The sequence below is a fragment of the Macroventuria anomochaeta genome, assembly GCF_010093625.1.
Source record: "Macroventuria anomochaeta strain CBS 525.71 unplaced genomic scaffold BU25scaffold_2, whole genome shotgun sequence".
Taxonomy (NCBI): Eukaryota; Fungi; Ascomycota; class Dothideomycetes; order Pleosporales; family Didymellaceae; genus Macroventuria; species Macroventuria anomochaeta.
This window is the reverse complement of record NW_022985363.1, coordinates 1,696,632-1,713,667: the sequence shown is the minus strand read 5'-3', so window position 1 is coordinate 1,713,667 and position 17,036 is coordinate 1,696,632. Positions and strand designations below refer to the sequence as shown.

General features: G+C 52.7%; 5 protein-coding genes across 5 annotated transcripts; 2 read left to right on the top strand and 3 right to left on the bottom strand.

Moving 5' to 3' along the window:
- Positions 1 to 694: 694 nt before the first annotated feature.
- BU25DRAFT_89324 (uncharacterized protein) lies at positions 695 to 2,775 on the bottom strand. The gene has a single exon (XM_033712221.1). The coding sequence runs from the start codon at positions 2,605 to 2,607 to the stop codon at positions 835 to 837; it is 1,773 nt and encodes a 590-aa protein (XP_033567324.1). The 5' UTR covers positions 2,608 to 2,775; the 3' UTR covers positions 695 to 834.
- Positions 2,776 to 2,817: 42 nt separating this feature from the next.
- On the top strand, positions 2,818 to 6,498 carry BU25DRAFT_445056 (uncharacterized protein; the record flags this gene model as incomplete). Its single annotated transcript, XM_033709422.1, has 9 exons — positions 2,818 to 2,946; positions 3,102 to 3,120; positions 3,259 to 3,345; positions 3,681 to 3,690; positions 3,729 to 3,755; positions 3,852 to 5,162; positions 5,307 to 5,501; positions 5,619 to 6,256; positions 6,376 to 6,498. The coding sequence occupies exons 1-9, from the start codon at positions 2,888 to 2,890 to the stop codon at positions 6,496 to 6,498; spliced, it is 2,469 nt and encodes an 822-aa protein (XP_033567323.1). The 5' UTR covers positions 2,818 to 2,887.
- A 1,146-nt stretch (positions 6,499 to 7,644) lies between these two features.
- BU25DRAFT_321158 (RmlC-like cupin) lies at positions 7,645 to 8,332 on the bottom strand (the record flags this gene model as incomplete). The annotated part of the gene is made up of 2 exons (XM_033702248.1): positions 7,645 to 8,118; positions 8,183 to 8,332. Coding segments are annotated over 2 exons (624 nt in total), but the record flags the coding sequence as incomplete, so codon positions are not given.
- A 4,268-nt stretch (positions 8,333 to 12,600) lies between these two features.
- BU25DRAFT_327272 (uncharacterized protein) lies at positions 12,601 to 13,323 on the top strand (the record flags this gene model as incomplete). Its single annotated transcript, XM_033702301.1, has 1 exon — positions 12,601 to 13,323. A coding segment is annotated over one exon (723 nt), but the record flags the coding sequence as incomplete, so codon positions are not given.
- Positions 13,324 to 14,165: 842 nt separating this feature from the next.
- On the bottom strand, positions 14,166 to 16,038 carry BU25DRAFT_436714 (cytochrome P450; the record flags this gene model as incomplete). The annotated part of the gene is made up of 7 exons (XM_033708965.1): positions 14,166 to 14,342; positions 14,387 to 14,422; positions 14,484 to 14,895; positions 14,947 to 15,324; positions 15,379 to 15,611; positions 15,662 to 15,735; positions 15,813 to 16,038. The coding sequence occupies 7 exons, from the start codon at positions 16,036 to 16,038 to the stop codon at positions 14,166 to 14,168; spliced, it is 1,536 nt and encodes a 511-aa protein (XP_033567320.1).
- Positions 16,039 to 17,036: the final 998 nt, after the last annotated feature.

Sequence of the window (17,036 nt, the reverse complement as noted above, 5' to 3'; positions counted from 1 at the left end):
GCTCGCTCAGTGATAACCAACCCCCGACGGCTTTCTGTACCTCTGCTCGTCCCTGAGAATCAATCAAATAGTGTCTACAAGCTTTGCTTAAGACACGACTTCAACACAGGGCTACGCGTCCCGATGGATACCCAAGACAGACTACGTCTTTGTACACCGCTGTGCGATGTGTCCGATACTCGAACGGCAGCCACAGCAAGCGCTGCGTGCTGTGCAACACCCACTGCTCCTTTACTGCAAGCTGCGAAGATTGCTCTCGCAACAATCCTCGTTGGGTTAGACTATCCAGCGTCGGGCAGGTGCAGTGCTTGCACCCGAGATCCCATCGCTTACGCGAAGATGATGATATTAACCGTAAACGCTGACATTGCTGACGGCGAGTATGCGCTAGTCGCAGCTAACGGTGACCATCAAAATGATACGACGGGGGGTGGAGCAGGCAGCAGCCCGCGGTACGGACCGTTTGACTTGCGCGCAGTGGCAAGCTCATCTCCGATTGGAAACCCACGAAGGAAGACAACACGAACCCGTCCCCACTTCGAGATTCCTCTGTGATCCTCCTGCGCGTGGAATGCCACGACAGTGGAATTTTCAATCAGACTACGAGAATCTTAAAAACTGTCGGTTTAGAAAGGACCTTGGCGAGCGCTATGTATAAATTACTATAAAATAGTCAATCTGGCAAGTATCACCCACTAATGCTAAGAAAAGCTGTGTTGCAATTTGTATTGCAGATTAAACATTGACTGTTCACCTCTTTTAGCAGAAGAGTTCATGCCGCAAAATCATTCTGTTGGCCTCTTGAACACGCAAGTTTACGAGCCCTGCGACTATTTAGAGGTATTTCCGCCCTCTTATCAGGAACGGTATCTCTATTTGTGGCTCCTTTCTGGAAATAGTCTCTGGCTTGAGGACATACCGGATACGTTCCGTAGGATCATTCAGCCCTGACGTCGAGTGCAATGACGAAGTGGACTGAGGAGTCACTGTAAGTCGCACTGGCTCCCTGAGTCTACCAGACAGCCCTGCACCACTTAGAAGCGCGACGCTGAGCGAATCAAGACCGGAAAGGATGGACACGATGCCGAAATTCCTGCCAATGGGGACTTTGTGCAGCCATATAGCGACGGCGAAGCCGAGGATGGTAAGTGCAGGCTGAATGGCTAGGACAAGATAGAGGGCCGCTTCGGCGCGCAGTATGTTGCGAGTGATTGTCAGCGTCTCGTCCATGGGTGCGTATGTGATTAGGGATCCATTCTCGGAGAGCATTTGCAGGCCTCTAGCCCAGTACATAGTAGCTAAACTGGTCGCATATATCGGCCGCAGCCAAGGCGAATCCGGATTCTGGGTGAGGTTTCTGCTCAGGAGCTGGAAGACAGGCAGAGCAGTATATTTGTACGGTAACATGTTAGGCTGGTGTAAGACTTCCGAATCAACTGTGGAAGCATCGCAGCTGCCTTCAACGAGTGATATACTTGTAGTTGTTACGCTCCAATATCCACGACATCGAGCTCGTTTCAGGCTGAATATCTGGGCTTGCTTTCGGAATTGCGCGAGTTCTGCATTGTCCTCAATTGAGAAGGACATCACACCACCTTCAGAGGTTGAGTTGGGGTATGCTGCAAACAAGACTTGCGAATCGTTGCCGAAAGGCATCATACCTAATCGGGATCGGGGAGGGCCTCTAAACAACTCTATCGTACTCAATCCCTCTTGAATGGAACCCGATTGTACGATGTTGGACCATAACTCGTCGTTAGTCTGAAGATCTGTTGTCGATGCGTTGTAGGTCGCTTGATACGCATAGATCGTTGCGTTGATATTAAGCGTCTCGTTGGCAAGTAGCTGAGCTTGTAGACTTGTGAGGTACTCCATGGTAGGCATATCAAGAACCGACGAAGCATCGTTGTTAAGCAATAAAACGTTGTATCCGTATGCAACAGGAAAGTCCCCCGTCCGCGGATAGGTACTTTGTGCCGATAAGGCAGCACGGCGGAAGGCTGCAATTGATGTTACCGCTGAGAACAAGAACTCGTTCTGCCAATTTTCGCTTCCGAGTGCTGGAAAGCCGATCCCATATGAATCCCCGGAGAAACTACTTGTGAAGTGGCCGCTCGCCGTGCCTCCAAGAAGCCTTTTGTATGCGATCGATAATCCTAGAGGAAGCACAAGCAAGCCGAGCAGTGCGATGCGCCAAAGTGTAGAGACGCGTGATGCTATAAATCTTCCCAACAGGATTGCTTCGAAGTTTTGGAGGCGAGAATTACCGAAGCGTGCTTCCAGTAAGAGGAAAGTAAAGGTCGTGATAGTCTGTAGGCAGATGTTCATGATGCTGAGCAGAAAGCCAAGGACAACGATCTGGCCGGAGAATCGCAGGCGCCATGCAAGGCCCACGGAAGGAGCTACTGTGACGATGCCGAGAACTAAACAGGATAGTGATACCAGGACGGCTGTCAAATGAGTGTAAGAGATGTAGTTCCTCTTTTCAGGCAGTCCAAGCTCCAAGGGCGCTTCTTCTGATGTCGAATGATCATAACGTTGTATCAACGATGTCGTGGACGTGGTTCGAGACTTGCTCTGATTGCGAGGAAGACTTTCCATTTCCATCTTGCGTATTGGTGCATTGCGCCAGGAACATTGGCTGAGGCGTGCCTTTTAAGCTGGACGCGGGGCTGTGCGACACGCCAAGTGATGGCCTTGCAACATGGGCTGACTCCTTGTGCATACAGCCTAATGCTGACCCTCGTGACGACCCATACAGGGATGTGGTATATCTGGACGACACCCTGAAGCGCAGGGCCGAATCTCACACCAGCTCCCGGTCAGGCTTGCTTGCCTATAAAGAACGCTTGCAAGGTACCGGCGTTATGAGCCAGACTTCTGTACGATGCTGAGAGACCAGTACAGTCAGCCTGACCAGTCACCCATGTATCCTTGGCATACGTGGTGAGTGACAGAAGGCCTGAATGCGCGGCTGAACTTCCTAACAGTCAAATCGCCCGGCTGCACGCACCTTGGAGCAGGACATGATAGCAGGTAACAAACAGTAGGGATGTGTTAGAGAGAGCAGAGATAGCAATAGGCCGCGCATAATGCTCTAGGTTTACGACATACAGTACGGTATGCGCAGTTGCAGCAAACATATTACGAGCGGTAATATATCAGCCACAAAACGAGTGTTAACAATAAACATGTAGTCATTCCTGCTATACAAAGCTTATGAATAGATGCCAGCAGGCAAGAGATACGTTCCTGTAGGCCGGACAAGTTTGCGTGCAGCGAGAAGGGTTGGTAGGTTGCGGCGTCAATCAAGCAGCAAACGACATCGAAGACCTGTTTGGCCTGGTGAGTGCGTCAGCCCGGACATTGACAGGCGGTCGAACACAGGAAGGAGCATGTCAGCAAGCACGCTACGCTACCCATGCCCAAGGTGGCGAGGAAGACAGGCCTGAGCGCCAGATGAACACAAAGGAACAAAGACACAAGGAATAGAAGAGAAGGTATACCGCAAGACTCACCACACAATCGCCATGAATTGCCAAAGCAGATAGCGAGGGCCCTTCGAGTGCGACCTCGAGATCGGTGGCGATGCGAATCGGGCACAAGCATGATGTAGAGCCATCAGTTATACTGACCATGAGCCCTCGCGAAGTACACAGCTGCCAGAACATCGCTTGCAGCCAGTGCTGGGTGAGTCGGATCTCGACGGCCTGACCTTCAGTGTACAGGACACACCCGGGTATTGCCTGAAGCAGGTCCGCTTGCATCCTGTATAGCCACGAGGGACCCGCATGACGCTGGACGTCAAGCTGTCAAGAAGAAGCGGGGCGCTAAGTAGACCCCTCAAGCAGGGCTCGACAACACCCTCGATCGTCTCCCGCGCGCCGAAGATGCGCCCTTCAACGCGTTCGCGGAGCAGCACAAGCCTGCCTGCCTGCCTGACACGCGCGTCGACCTCCTCGACGAGATATACAACTGGGCGGATGGCCAAGATGAGCGGTGCGTCTTCTGGCTGAGCGGGCTGGCGGGCACTGGCAAGTCGACCATCGCGCGGACAGTGGCGCGCAGGTACGACGACAGGCAGCGACTGGCAGCGAGCTTCTTCTTCTCGCGCGGCGGCGGCGACGTTGGACATGCTAGCAAGTTTGTGACGAGCATTGCGGTGCAGCTCGCGTACAGCGTGCCAGCAGCGCGGCAGCACATCAGCGACGCTGTTGCAGAGCGGAGCGACGTTGCCAGCCAGTCGCTGCTGCGCGACCAGTGGCAGCACCTTGTCCTCTGCCCGCTGTCGAAGCTGCACGAGTCAGGACGAGAGCCACAGACATACATCATAGTCGTCGATGCTCTCGACGAGTGCGACAGCGACAACGACATCCGCCTCATTGTGCAGCTGCTGGCTGAGGTGCGGTTGTTGTTGACGGGTGTCCGGCTGCGCGTGTTCCTGACAAGCAGGCCAGAAGTGCCGATCCGGCACGGGTTCGGGCAGATCGGAGACACGGAGCACAAAGACGTGGTGCTGCACGGCATAACACCGTCGATCGTCGACCACGACATAGCCACCTACCTCGAGCACAGCCTCAGAATCATCGCCAAGGAGTGCTATCAGGCAGACGACTGGCCAGGCGCAGAAGTGATCAGGCGATTGGTGCAGAGCGCAAGCGGTCTGTTCATCTGGGCCGCTACTGCCTGTCGCTTCATCCAAGAAGGCGGACAATTCGTTGCCGATCGACTGCGCGCTGTTCTCAAGGACACATTCTCTGCAGACAGCAGCTCGTCAAAGGACAGCTCATCTAGTGAGGACTCTGGCACAGACGAGCGCTTTGAGATCCTGCCTGAACAGCGGTTGGACAGCATATATGTCACCGTGCTCAAGGGCCCCGTTCGGAAATACAGGAAGCAGGAAAGGAAGAGATGGTACACGCTGATAAGAGAAACACTCGGGGCCATCGTGCTTCTGCAATCGCCGCTTTCTGCGTCTTCGCTGGTTCGGCTACTCCGCGTTCCTGCAGAGGATGTGCATCGAACGCTGTACGAGTTGCACTCTATCGTAGATGTCCTGCAAGATCCGGATCGGCCAGTGCGCTTGCACCACCCTTCGTTCCGCGACTTCTTAGTTAATAGAAAGAGATGCGGCGACGACAGCTTCTGGGTAGACGAGAGCAGTACACATGAGACGCTGGCGTCTCGCTGCCTCGAGGTTATGTCTGCGCCTGACGGCCTTCGACAGGACATATGTGGTCTCTCGAAGCCTGGGACGCTGTGAAGCGAGGTGAAAGAAGAGACAGTAGCTAGCAGTGTTTCTCTAGAACTGCGCTATGCGTGCCGCTACTGGGTCGAGCATGTTGAGCGCAGCCAGCAGAGCATTACGGATGGAGACGTAGTGCACGTCTTTCTTCAGACGCACCTTCTGCACTGGCTCGAAGCGATGAGCCTGATGGAGGAGACAGAGCAATGCGTGCGCCTGCTGGCGAGACTGCAGGCGTTGGTAGCGGTAGGAGTCGGTACGTGGCCAACATAACAAGACAGACACTAACTTGCAACACAGTTACCTACGAGCGCGTGTGCAGACTTCCTCCACGATGCGCACCGATTTGTGCTGCGCTTCTGTTCCATTCTAGCAGAAGCGCCTCTGCAGGTGTACCTGTCAGCGCTTGTCTTTGCACCGGAGGCAAGCATTGTCAGGAAGACGTTCTTTGTTCAGGTTCCACAGGAAGTGGAGATGCTATCAGATAAAGATACAGACTGGTACGCGTGTCGCAGCGTGCTGGAGGGCCACTGGAGCTCGGTCGCGGCAGTGGCGTTCTCGCCAGACGGACAGCTGCTCGCCTCAGCATCTGAAGACAGGACAGTGCGAGTGTGGGAGACGGCGACGGGCACGTGTCGCAGCGTGCTAGAGGGCCACTCAGACGCTGTCAATGCGGTGGCGTTCTCGTCAGACGGACAGCTGGTCGCCTCAGCATCCGACGACGAGACAGTGCGACTGTGGGAGACGGCGACGGGCACGTGTCGTAGTGAGCTGCAAGGTCCGTCTCCGTACGTCGACCAACTCGGTTTCTGGTTGGATAGTCAGGTTCTGCACACCAACGAAGGAGACATGCCGCTGCCTTCAGATCTCTTCTCGACGCCACCTCTTGAGCAGGAAGAGCATCATTCGCAGCTTTTGGTAGAGGACCAGTGGGTGTTGCGCGATACGCAGCGCTTGCTGTGGCTGCCGTTTGAGTATCGGACAGACAACACAGCCGTGTACAAAGATATGGTCTGTCTCGGATGTCCATCAGGACGCGTAGCTCTACTAGCCTGCGACAGACGCGTGCGCAGATAGCATAGATAGCTGCTAACGTATAACTTAGCATAGATGTGCTATCAGTATTGCAGCCAAATTGCAAGCCTAATTACATGCAGGTTCACTGTCTCTTACGTTTTGCTAGCGTCGGCGCTCCAAGACTATACACAGCTACAGCTTCACGTGGTGCCATATTACAAAAGTCGGCCATCTGACGTTGCAAGCAGTCTGTGTGGCATGCAAAGCTGTCTTGCGTTAGACAGTATTAGCAGCGGCTCGCTTCGGGCATGGTAAACTGCACAATGCGGCTTAACTGCCGGACTGACTTTGGTATAGCATTGAATCCGGGATCCAAGGCATCGCTGGAGCAGATCTGAGCACGCTACGGCTTCCTGCTGCATGCCAAGAGCAACTAACAGCGCATGGCCACTCAGACCCGTCTCAACGATCTTGCCATTCAAGCGGAGAAACTACCGGGACGCACACTCCCTACTTTAAGTTAACCCTTTGAGTCCGCAGTTTTGACCTCTCACACCTTGGCTTACTTTCTAGCCCACCGAGCACTCTACAGATGTATGCTGTTACAAACAAACAAGGGGGTACCAGAGGCCAGTTGAAAGACAGCACTGCCAGAACGAGCGACAGCGTGGTCAGCGACCCGCTTTTCGACGCCGGAGGCCTAGGTGCTAGAAGAGCGTGAGCTGCAGAATGGTTGTGCACTGCGTATGTTCAATTACAATCGCGTTGAGCACGATCCGAGCCTCCAGAAGAAAATGTGTCCCTTTACACCGGGCGTCCCGGCTCGCTTGGATTGACATTACCTGTTCTTTGAGGCTGTGCGTCCGTTTACTCGTACAGAACAAGTTGGCCTTGTGAAGGTGCGCATGTTTCTTTGCTGGCATATGTATCCTTGGACACCTTGTTGAGCTATCGAATAAGTTAGCACCTTGGTTTTTCCGACTTCTGCATCCAACACCGGACTTGTTGTATCGACGCGAAAGTGGGGACTCTCGAGCTGCGATGTCGGTCCGGTAGGTCGGCAACTGGAGTACATCGGGCAAGAGAAAACGGAACGGTACAGAATTTATCTCTCGACACCGTCTTCACAACAGGCTGCTGAGACAGGTCTCAACATAAGGCAAGGGTGCTTCGATGACACTTGATCAGGAGACCAGGGTTATCGCTGTTGTTTGAACTGAACTCCAGTGCTTCGCATACTAAGCTACAATTTCCGAACCGCTATCTAGCATTGGTAAAATCAAAACAAGTAAAGAAACTGAGGACCAGATCCAGCCGCCTCCCTCGCAAGCCCCTGCAGCCAGCTCGGAGCCCTCTCCCTACTGGCTGCGCTGCTGCGAGCCACACCTCGCAAGGCAGCTGCCGACGTCCTGCGCTAGGTTTGCCGGAATCGCTTTCCTGAACGTCTCGTAGTTGCGGCCGTCAACAGTCTTGGGATAGCCTAGGGTAGCGTTCAAGACCCCTGCGTCGAGGCTGAACAGGTTCTGCGCTATGGAGCTCGTCCCAGGGTCGTCGGAGTCCAGCGCTGCGACAAAGACTGCCTTCTCACAAGCATCGTTGAACTGGTAGTGTATGCTGCCTTGCGGGAAGATGGTACCCTCGAACTGACTCAAAACACCAGCAATCTCCTGGTCCTGCTCAGGCCCCACGAGTCCGTTCTCCAGCACGCTGCCGAATCGCAGACTGGATTCCTGCACAAGGACGAGGAACTCGGCGGCGCGTGGATGCACATGGGGCGTGTTGATCCCGCAGGGCTCAAGGAAGCCAACCGTCAGGCTGATGCCGAGTCCGGCGGAAAACGGATAGCTCTCGATAGACTGAACACATCGAGCGCGCATCAGTATCACTGTGCTGGTCGGTAAGGCCAGACGTCGTACTTACAGCAGCTTTGGTGGCTCCGCCCAACGCGCCACTGACCGGCTGAGCTCCGTTGAAGTCGAAGACGATCAGCCGTCTCAGAGCATCACCAGTCAGTAGACTGCCACCCTGTACGAGCAGTCGCTGGAAGCGCTTGATGGCGGTAGGGGCGGAGAAGACGTCTTGAAACAGCTGTGCGCTTGCGTTTGTGGTGGAGGTGGAGGTGGATGGAGAGGCGGAGGGGGAGGGGGAGGTGAAGGTAAGGGCGGGCTGAGCACTCGCGCTTGTGCTGCAGCTCACGCTGTGATGGTGGGCGAAAGCGGTTCCGATCGCTGCGAGCCCGAGAGAGATTGCAGAGGCGCGCATGACGACGGACGGGAGCGATGAGTTTGAGCTTCGAGGTGGAAGCGTTGCAGAGATGGGTGAAGGCGCTATGGAGTTACTACGAGCAACGGAGAGCCAGCTTTCTCCCACATGATATACATGGGCTGTCCACTGCTTCCGCCTGGGATCCCACTCTTGGTCCCTCTCGTGACCCACTTCCGCGAGCACCAGCGTAGCAGATGTCTAGATGCTATTCTTAGCAGTCCGAACTATTCCAGGGTCACAGATTGTCACATACCGTGCAATGCTGTGCAGCATGCCATCGGCAGGTGCCTACCGCCGTCGGACTCGATGATCCTTCTTTTGGGCTTTGAAGCAAAGGGACAGAAGTCTCTCACGTTTGCTACAGCATTGTCTATGGATACAGTACAATCCGGTACTGTACGTACCGATGCACGTTCTTCGTTTCCAAGTACGATGCTATACTGCACTGTACTGTGCTGTACGTAGGTAACCGTCACACTGATCTACGGTGACGGACGTGCACCCGAGGTACACTTGGCGTGGGGCCCACTATGGCGACGACTTGTTGTGAACAGAAACGCACGGGTAAACCTACTTCGAACGGAAACCACTTGGGTAGATATGAGCAGACCACTTGGGTGGGTGGCATAGATTTTGATTTCTGATTCCAAATCAAATCAAATCTGATTTGATTTGATTGATTTGACTCAGATTCATGACCTTTTGATTTGACTCTAAATCAATTGAATCAGCCAGCTTAACCTTGGCTATACCCAATCCTCAAGAACTCAGTCTCTCAGCTGTATACACACCCTTGTAACGACTCTGCACACAGCAAGGCTATGGGGCAGACTAGCTTACAGCAGCTAGAGGCAAAGCTAGCTGGCTGGCACTATATATATTATACTACACAAAGAATACTTGCTTAAGTATTCTTGTGCTTACCTTTTGGTATACCTTGGAGATGTCACGTAGTATTGATATCAAGGGCAGGGCGCTCATCCATTACAACCCTTGTCTAACCTACTAATCCATGTCAGCTGGAGCTCCGGTATGGAGCCGGGAAGCTTCTGGTCTGTACAGCTGATTGTTGTTTGCCTCATTGTCCTATCCTATCTTTGTTCTATCTAATCTTTGTCTATCTGTTTGCTCTTAGCCAGCAAGCCTCATATAGGCTGCCGCTTACTATAGATAGACCAATTGACATGATTCATCCCAAGCTATTCTGCTTGACAACCCACTTTCCACTATGGCCAATCGTCCTAGAAGAAGCCACCTGACCCAGACATTTGTTGTCCCTGATGAAGATGATATATATGATGATGCGTCAATTGCACCGCTGGACGAGACAAGGACTGCAGAGGACACTGACAATACCAGCCTGATTGATATCAACAAGACAATTGCCACCTTCCTCACCAATGCTGACAGCCAGTCCCAATCAACTGCACCTTTGACGCCTTTGCCAGTTACTCCTGCAACAGAGGCTGGGGCACAGTTTCTTAAGAGGAAGAGAGGCAGCAGTACACCTCACAGGGGCCTTGGGCAGAAGGACAAGTCAGTTTGGAAGCACGCAAGAGCACGGCTACCCTACGAGGCAGAGAGGGATGATCATGGCCATCAAATCTTCTACTGTGCAGAGGACAATTGTAACTGGAAGGGCCCATCAAGCAATGCGGCTCGTCACCTTTGAAAACATGCCATCTTTGTGGGCAGATTCTCAACTACACCCTCAACAATTGCACAAGCCAACAGTCTACAACAAGGCCTTCAAAATATGGCTATGAAGCATGCTGAATCCAGTCACAATCAAACTGTCACAGTCCTCCGCAATGCTGCTCAAAAGCAGTTGTTCCGCAATGCCCTTGCCCGCTTTGTGACAGCGTGCAGTATATCACACAAATCAGTGGTCTCTAATGAATTCAAAGCATTGATTATGGCTGTCAACCCTGAGGCTGAGCATGTGTTGCTTTGCTCTAGTAGCTCACTGTCCTTACGTATTGTCCAGAACTTCCGTGCTCAACAAGAGGAGGTTATTCGGTACCTCTGCGATGATACAATCAGCTGCTTCCACATCAGCACTGACACATGGAAGACAATGCATGGGCACAAGCACTTCCAGGCAGTAAATGTCCAGTTTGTTGACCAAAACGGAGAGCTAGTTCAACTCCTTCTTGACCTTGTTGACATTGACAACGAAGAGTCTTAAACTGGGGCATACTTGGCTACACTTCTTATACAGACTATCAAGGAGTACAACCTTACTACACGTTTAGGGTGGATAACATCTGACAATGTAGGAGTGAATGACACGCTTGTTCGTGCAATTGAGGCCTTTATGCGTGCTGAAGGCATTAACTACTGGACTGAGAAGACACGAAGACTACGTTGCATTGGCCATATTATCAACCTCGCCACCCAGGCCTTTATGTTTGCAACCAACAAAGAAGCAGCTGAACTGGCATATGAAACAGCAAGGTTGTCACAACTAGAGTCTGACAGGGATGGGACAGAGAGTTACAGTGAGAGTAACTACGACATTGCGGACACAGCCCTTGTACGGCACCCTGCACTCGCAAAACTCCGCAGTTTTGCAGTTATTCTGCGAGATGACAAGTTTAATCAAGCCTTTAAGAGACTGGCAAAAGGGTTTCCAGAGTGCCCAGCAACTATCCCCAAGATCCCAGGCGAGACACGGTGGAATTGTTGGCTTCTTATGATTGAAGAGGCCTTCAGAAGAAGGCCTATCCTCAGCGCATTGTATGCAAGGTATCCTGATGCTCTGGAGTTAGTTGTGCTTACAGACAACGACTGGACACTCTTAAAACATGTCCACAATTTCCTTCTTCCTTTTAAGGAGGTAACTCTTAAGGCAGAGGGACATCAGGCAACCCTTGACTGTTTCCAACCATCCATGGAATTCCTGATTAACCACTTCAAAGACCAACAGAGGCACCATTCCAAGCACAAGACCCTGCTTGCCCCACTAAACATGGCCTGGTTTCTCTTTAGCAAGTACTACACGCTTATTGATGAGAGTGGTGCCTACATTACAGCTGCCCTCCTGCACCCAGAGCGTCGTTACAAATGGCTACAGAACCAATGGAATACAACAGAGAAGAAGAAGTGGTTGAAATTAGGTCTGCAACGGGCAGAGGCCTTGTGGCATATATACCGTGATTGGCTAGAGCCTACCCTGTCCAGCAGCCCAAGGGATCAAGATACCTCTGCAGCTGAGTTGTCAGCCTTTGATTGGTGGCAACAACAATCAGCTGTTGTTGCAGACAGTGAGGACAACTTCAAAGCCTTCATCTTTGCTCCTCCAAGTCGACTGCCGAGACAAATGACAGTTATTAAGTGGTGGGCCCAGCCAGCACAACGACAAACCTTCCCTGCCCTGTCACAACTTGCCATTGATGTGCTCTCTGCCTTTGCAATGAGTGCTGAGTCGGAGCAAACATTCAGTAAGGCAAGAAGGACAACGTCGTGGGAGAGATCTCAGTTGAGTGCCAACACAATTAGATGCTCGGAGTTGTTGAAGGACTGGTCACACCGTGGTGTTGCTTATAGACTGCCAAATGACTACATTGACAGTAATCATGGGAGCAACAGTGAGGCTCCAAGGACCCTATTTGTAGTATAACTATACAAAAATACCAACAACACCTGACTCTGATTTGACTCTGATTTGACTCTGATTTGTGCTGACTTGGCCTGATTTGACTCTGATTCCGGGTGTTTGATTTGAATAATTCAGGAATCAAAATCTATGGTGGGTGGAGAAGAACGACTGCGTTGAGGATTCTGTACAGTACAGTATTGTGTCTCCACTGGATGAGTCCTCCCGCCGCCGAACTTATAACTGTTGATCATAAACGGAGGCCCAAGCTGTTTTCTTGATACGCTGGCCCAAAGACTACCTGCGTACGCTGGGTCCTGACTTCGAGTTGCAGCAGCACCTGACACCGTTTCCATCAGCCGGACCACCAAAGGTCAGATCACAGACATCTTGCAACCACCCGCGCTACTCTGTACATAACGACTTGCGACGCAAAGACATCACGGTCATGAGTGTAGAGAGAAGCACTTTGCAGCTGAGCCGACGGCGGCTCCGCACATCCTCCTATAAAATATGTATCGTCTCCCTCGCGGGCCTTCATACCGAAACCCTCAACATCTGGACACATCTACTCGGTGCGGTTTGGTTCGTCTGTAGCACAATCCGCTTTGCGGCCGCCTGCGCCAATCCACTTGCCCGAGACGCTGCGGCAGTGTTGGTGTACCTCGGGGCCACTGCTCTGTGCTTCACGAGCTCGACGCTCTACCACGTCTTCGCCGATCACGTTCATGCAGACGCCTGGCTACGCATCGACCACTTTGGCATAGCCTGCGTGATATGGGCCTCCTCGGTCTCTTTCGTGCTCTTCTCCTTCGATTGCCGGCGAGGCGAAGGGTGGACGTATATAGCTCTTGTCACTGCAGCTGCGGCGCTGTGCCTGGCTCGTCTCTGGGACATGCAAGGGTACAGCACGAAGGGTCGGTTGAAACGTCTCAGCACACATATCGCCTTTGGAGGGCTCGCAGCCGTGCCTGGGCTTCGCTGCTGGCACTTGCACAAGCAAGGGCAGCACGTTCAACTGCTGAAGGAGTTCTGGAGTCTTGTCGCTATCAACAGCACGGGAGGCGGCATCTACGCAACCCATCTTCTCGACAAAGCTATCGGGATGGAGCTAGGCCTACCAGATGCCAGTCACCACGTCATGCATGTCATGGTGTTTGCCGGGGCGTGGATCTACGGACGAGGTCTTCTCGCCTTGTTCCGAGCTCGGGAAGCGGGTATTACGGGAGTATGCATGTGAAGGGAAAGGTGTATGTATGTCAGGGCATCGACTGCTTCGAGATGGCGCGAACAGATGGATGGACATGGGTGACAGGGTCGATTCAACCAGCACGTAACGCGGAGCCATTCGCTAACTGCAGATAGATCGTGAGCTAGGCTAGAATGCTTAACACAATCCAAACCTCGCGTTTGCTCCGTTCCAGTATGATGGACAAGCTGCGGGAGCAGGTAATCATGGTCATGTGTCTCAGCGGATGACGTTCCTCCGGCGTAAGTTCAGCTTTGCTGTTGGACAATCATTTGTATTGACATACTGCGCTGAATACGTACATTACCCCTCCCGTAGCCTTTCAACGTTAGCTCAGTGACGAAGATCAAACGCTAAAGGACGTATAAGGTCTGTTCTTGTGCACCTTTCTCACATGAATGCTATTCGTTCAGTGCGTTGGTCAGTAGTTTCGGCGCTGTGGTGGCGCATAAATTGAGTGTGGTGAATGAGTAATTATGCTTTTGTGTCTATGCATGTACGAGCGCGTGATCTATGCTCGAAAGTGGTCGGACGCGTTGGTCGTGTCTGCAGAGCAGTCATATGATGTAATGCTATTTGGACGTACGCGAGCTCTACCATCAAGAGTCAAAGACCAAGGGATTTCGAAAACAAGGGAACTAGTCGTTCACTTCACAAGATCAGGCAGCGACGATGGTTGCGAAGTTGCTGATGGGTATGATGCTGAAGAATCTCAATCCTCGGGTGTAGGTCGTACGATGACCTGCTCTCGATGGCTTTCACACAGCAAGTCTTTCTAACAGCAAGTTTTTCTATTTTCGTGCTAGTTTTACCGAACCATGTGTCCTAGTGCTAAGCATCATGCGCACTTTAGACGGCTTGTTGAACCAGTAGTTGTGCGTCTCCCATTCCTTCTCGGGCTCCGAAGGCGTTATGTGAAAGGAGCGCAGAAGCTGGGGGATCAGCTTGTACATTTCGCACAGCGAGATCTGAGATGTTAGTCCGCCCTAGCAGCGAGTTGTGTGGAACTCACGTTCTTCCCAATACACGTTCTTGAGCCACCACCAAACTATCGATCGTGTTAGCAGGCCTTCGGTAAGGTTACCTGTGCAGTGGCTGCAAGCACACACCTGGAACATCACCCTCTTGATCCTTGCTGCGCCTTTGCGGAACCATCGTTCAGGTACAAACTCATCCGCATCCTCTCCGAAGATTTTTCTGTCCCGTTGCACGACCGCTGCGTTGACACCCACCCGCGTGCCTTCAGGAAAGCATTCACCCGCGATGATGCACCCACCTGCGGGCACATGGCGCGGAAGTGTCAAGCCTACGCTAGGGTGCAGTCGCATGCCCTCCTTACAGCAAGCGACGAGGTACGGAAGCCCAACGGCTTCGTGATACTGGACAGTAGGGAGGCTCAGGAGCCCAGAGGCAGTCGCTTCGTCAATCTCGGCGGTGAGTTTAGCGTAGGCTGAGGGTGTTCGCACGAGGTGATACAGTATGGCTGTTATCGCAGCTGCAGTTGTGTCGGAGCCGGCAATGCTGGCGCTTGTCAGTTGTGGCCTGGAGCGTTGCTGTTTTCGGTGAACTTACAATGTGCCGTAGACCTCCATCTTCACTTCCATCAAGGTAAAGTCTTTTGCCTCTCCCTTCTTGTGCCAAATGTCAAAGAAACCATCGAGCATGTCTTTGCGGCCTCGATCGCACTTGAAGCCAAGTCTTCCCTCAGCGACACACGCATCAGACGCGCTCTCGATGTGCTTGAGAGCGTTGAGCGCCCTGAACACACGAGGTACCATGGCTCCGCTCGCAAGGAAGAAGGGTCGCATGTACGCCGGCATAACGCACGCCACAGCTAAGAACGGAGTGACCAGGTCCAAGGCGTGGATGTAGCGTTGGTGATCGTGCGCGTTCTCCATGAAGCCGAACTTGCGGCTGAAGAATAGCTCTCCAATGACATCGAAAGCGTACCTATGTGGCCAGATCAGCTTCTACAGTCGAGGGCTTGGTTGTCTACGACTTTACCATTGCACCCACTCCGCCATATCAACGGCCCTATTCGTCGCGGCGCGCTCTTTAAGCCTGCCCACGAGCATTTCGATACAGGCGTCAATGCCCTCTTCCAGTTGTAGGATGTTTGACAGAGAGTAGAGACTGCTGACGATCCTTCGGCGCTCGGCGTGCTGACGCTCATCTAAGTTCGTAAAAGCGTCTGGATATCTGCCCCATGTTGCTCGGAAGGGGAGATAGAAGTCGGTCTGTTACTGGTCAGCATGATATCCAGACATTGCAGGCTTCGGGGATTGACTTTGGTAAAACCAGAGTGAGCTCCGTAGATGGTTTTGATAGCGTCAGGATCTGCTATAGCCACCTCGTCTGGCGCTATACGAACAATAGGGCCAAGTAACTATCAGCGTTTTCTACGTCCTCTATACTTTGATCGTCACGTGGGCTCTTACCGTACTTCTCGTGGAGTCGTCTCTGCGATTTCTCGGCATTACCACTCGCGACATCAAAGATAAGCCAAAGTCGAGTGACCGATGCTAGAAGCGGCCCGGGAAACTTTGCTAGTGGATGAATGCACCTGGCATAGAGGATCCATCCAACCCAGCCAGCAGGAACTGAAACTAGGAGGAGGACGTGTAGAAGAGGGGAGAATTCGAGGAAAGATATGCTCCAAGCCATCTAGAGAGCTACATCGAGCGGCTTCGAGCGACTTCGAGCGATGCAAGGACACGGATGTCTCTGTGTTCTTTCGACCTTGGAGGGCCGACCATATGAAGATGATTGGGGCCGGCACACGTGGCGAACAGCTCTCCTCCAGTACAGTAACTAGACCGTACGTACTCGGGTGACCGAGGTGGGATCCCGCATTCCATGGACCGTTTGGATTTGGAGTGCACAGCAGACTACTTGGGGTCGCAGCATGCTCTTCAGCACAGCACGCAGCGAACCACTTGAGATGACCGAGAACCAAGCATGGTCCCTGCAGATGTTACAACTGCAATGTACATGACCTGGCGTCATTGGCCTAGCCTCAGTACTGTGCTGTTGTACGACTCCAGAAATGAAGGACTTGCTCGAGCCCGACACCTGCGGAGGTCATAGCACAGGAACGCCCTGTTATGGCCTCATTCACAAGTAAGTATTTTGGCCCGGAGTGGACGTACCGCGTAGGCGGGTGGCGGTATGTTCACGAGTAGTCCAGTGCTGACTATGTCCTTCTAGCGCAAGTCCACCAGAGGCTGGTGTCCCAAGTGGTTCGTATGGTAACTGCCAAATTACTGGGCATACGTAACGAGATAGGTTGTCCACGAGTGGTTTGACGTCCAGGCGGTGAGAGCTTCTGTTTGCGCGCGTCTAGCCAGATTAAGCACGTTAGTAGTGTATGGTGCTGTATGGTGCTGTACTGGACGGCATTGTGCGCCAACATGCACTTGCGTTTTCCGGTGCTTGAACGTAAGCCGCAAATCCCCTCGCTTCGCAGCTCTTGCTAAGCTCCTCTGATAGCTCTCATCGATTTTAGTCCGAGCGGCCAGTAGCGAACCGACTGCAATACTAGGCAAGCGCACGCCGATCCGGCCTTACCCAGCGCCCGTGCGTACGAAGACTGCCTCAAACACACACATCCGTTGTAATACTTTGTCTCACATATACCTCGATTGTGATGCTTGGTCCCACTG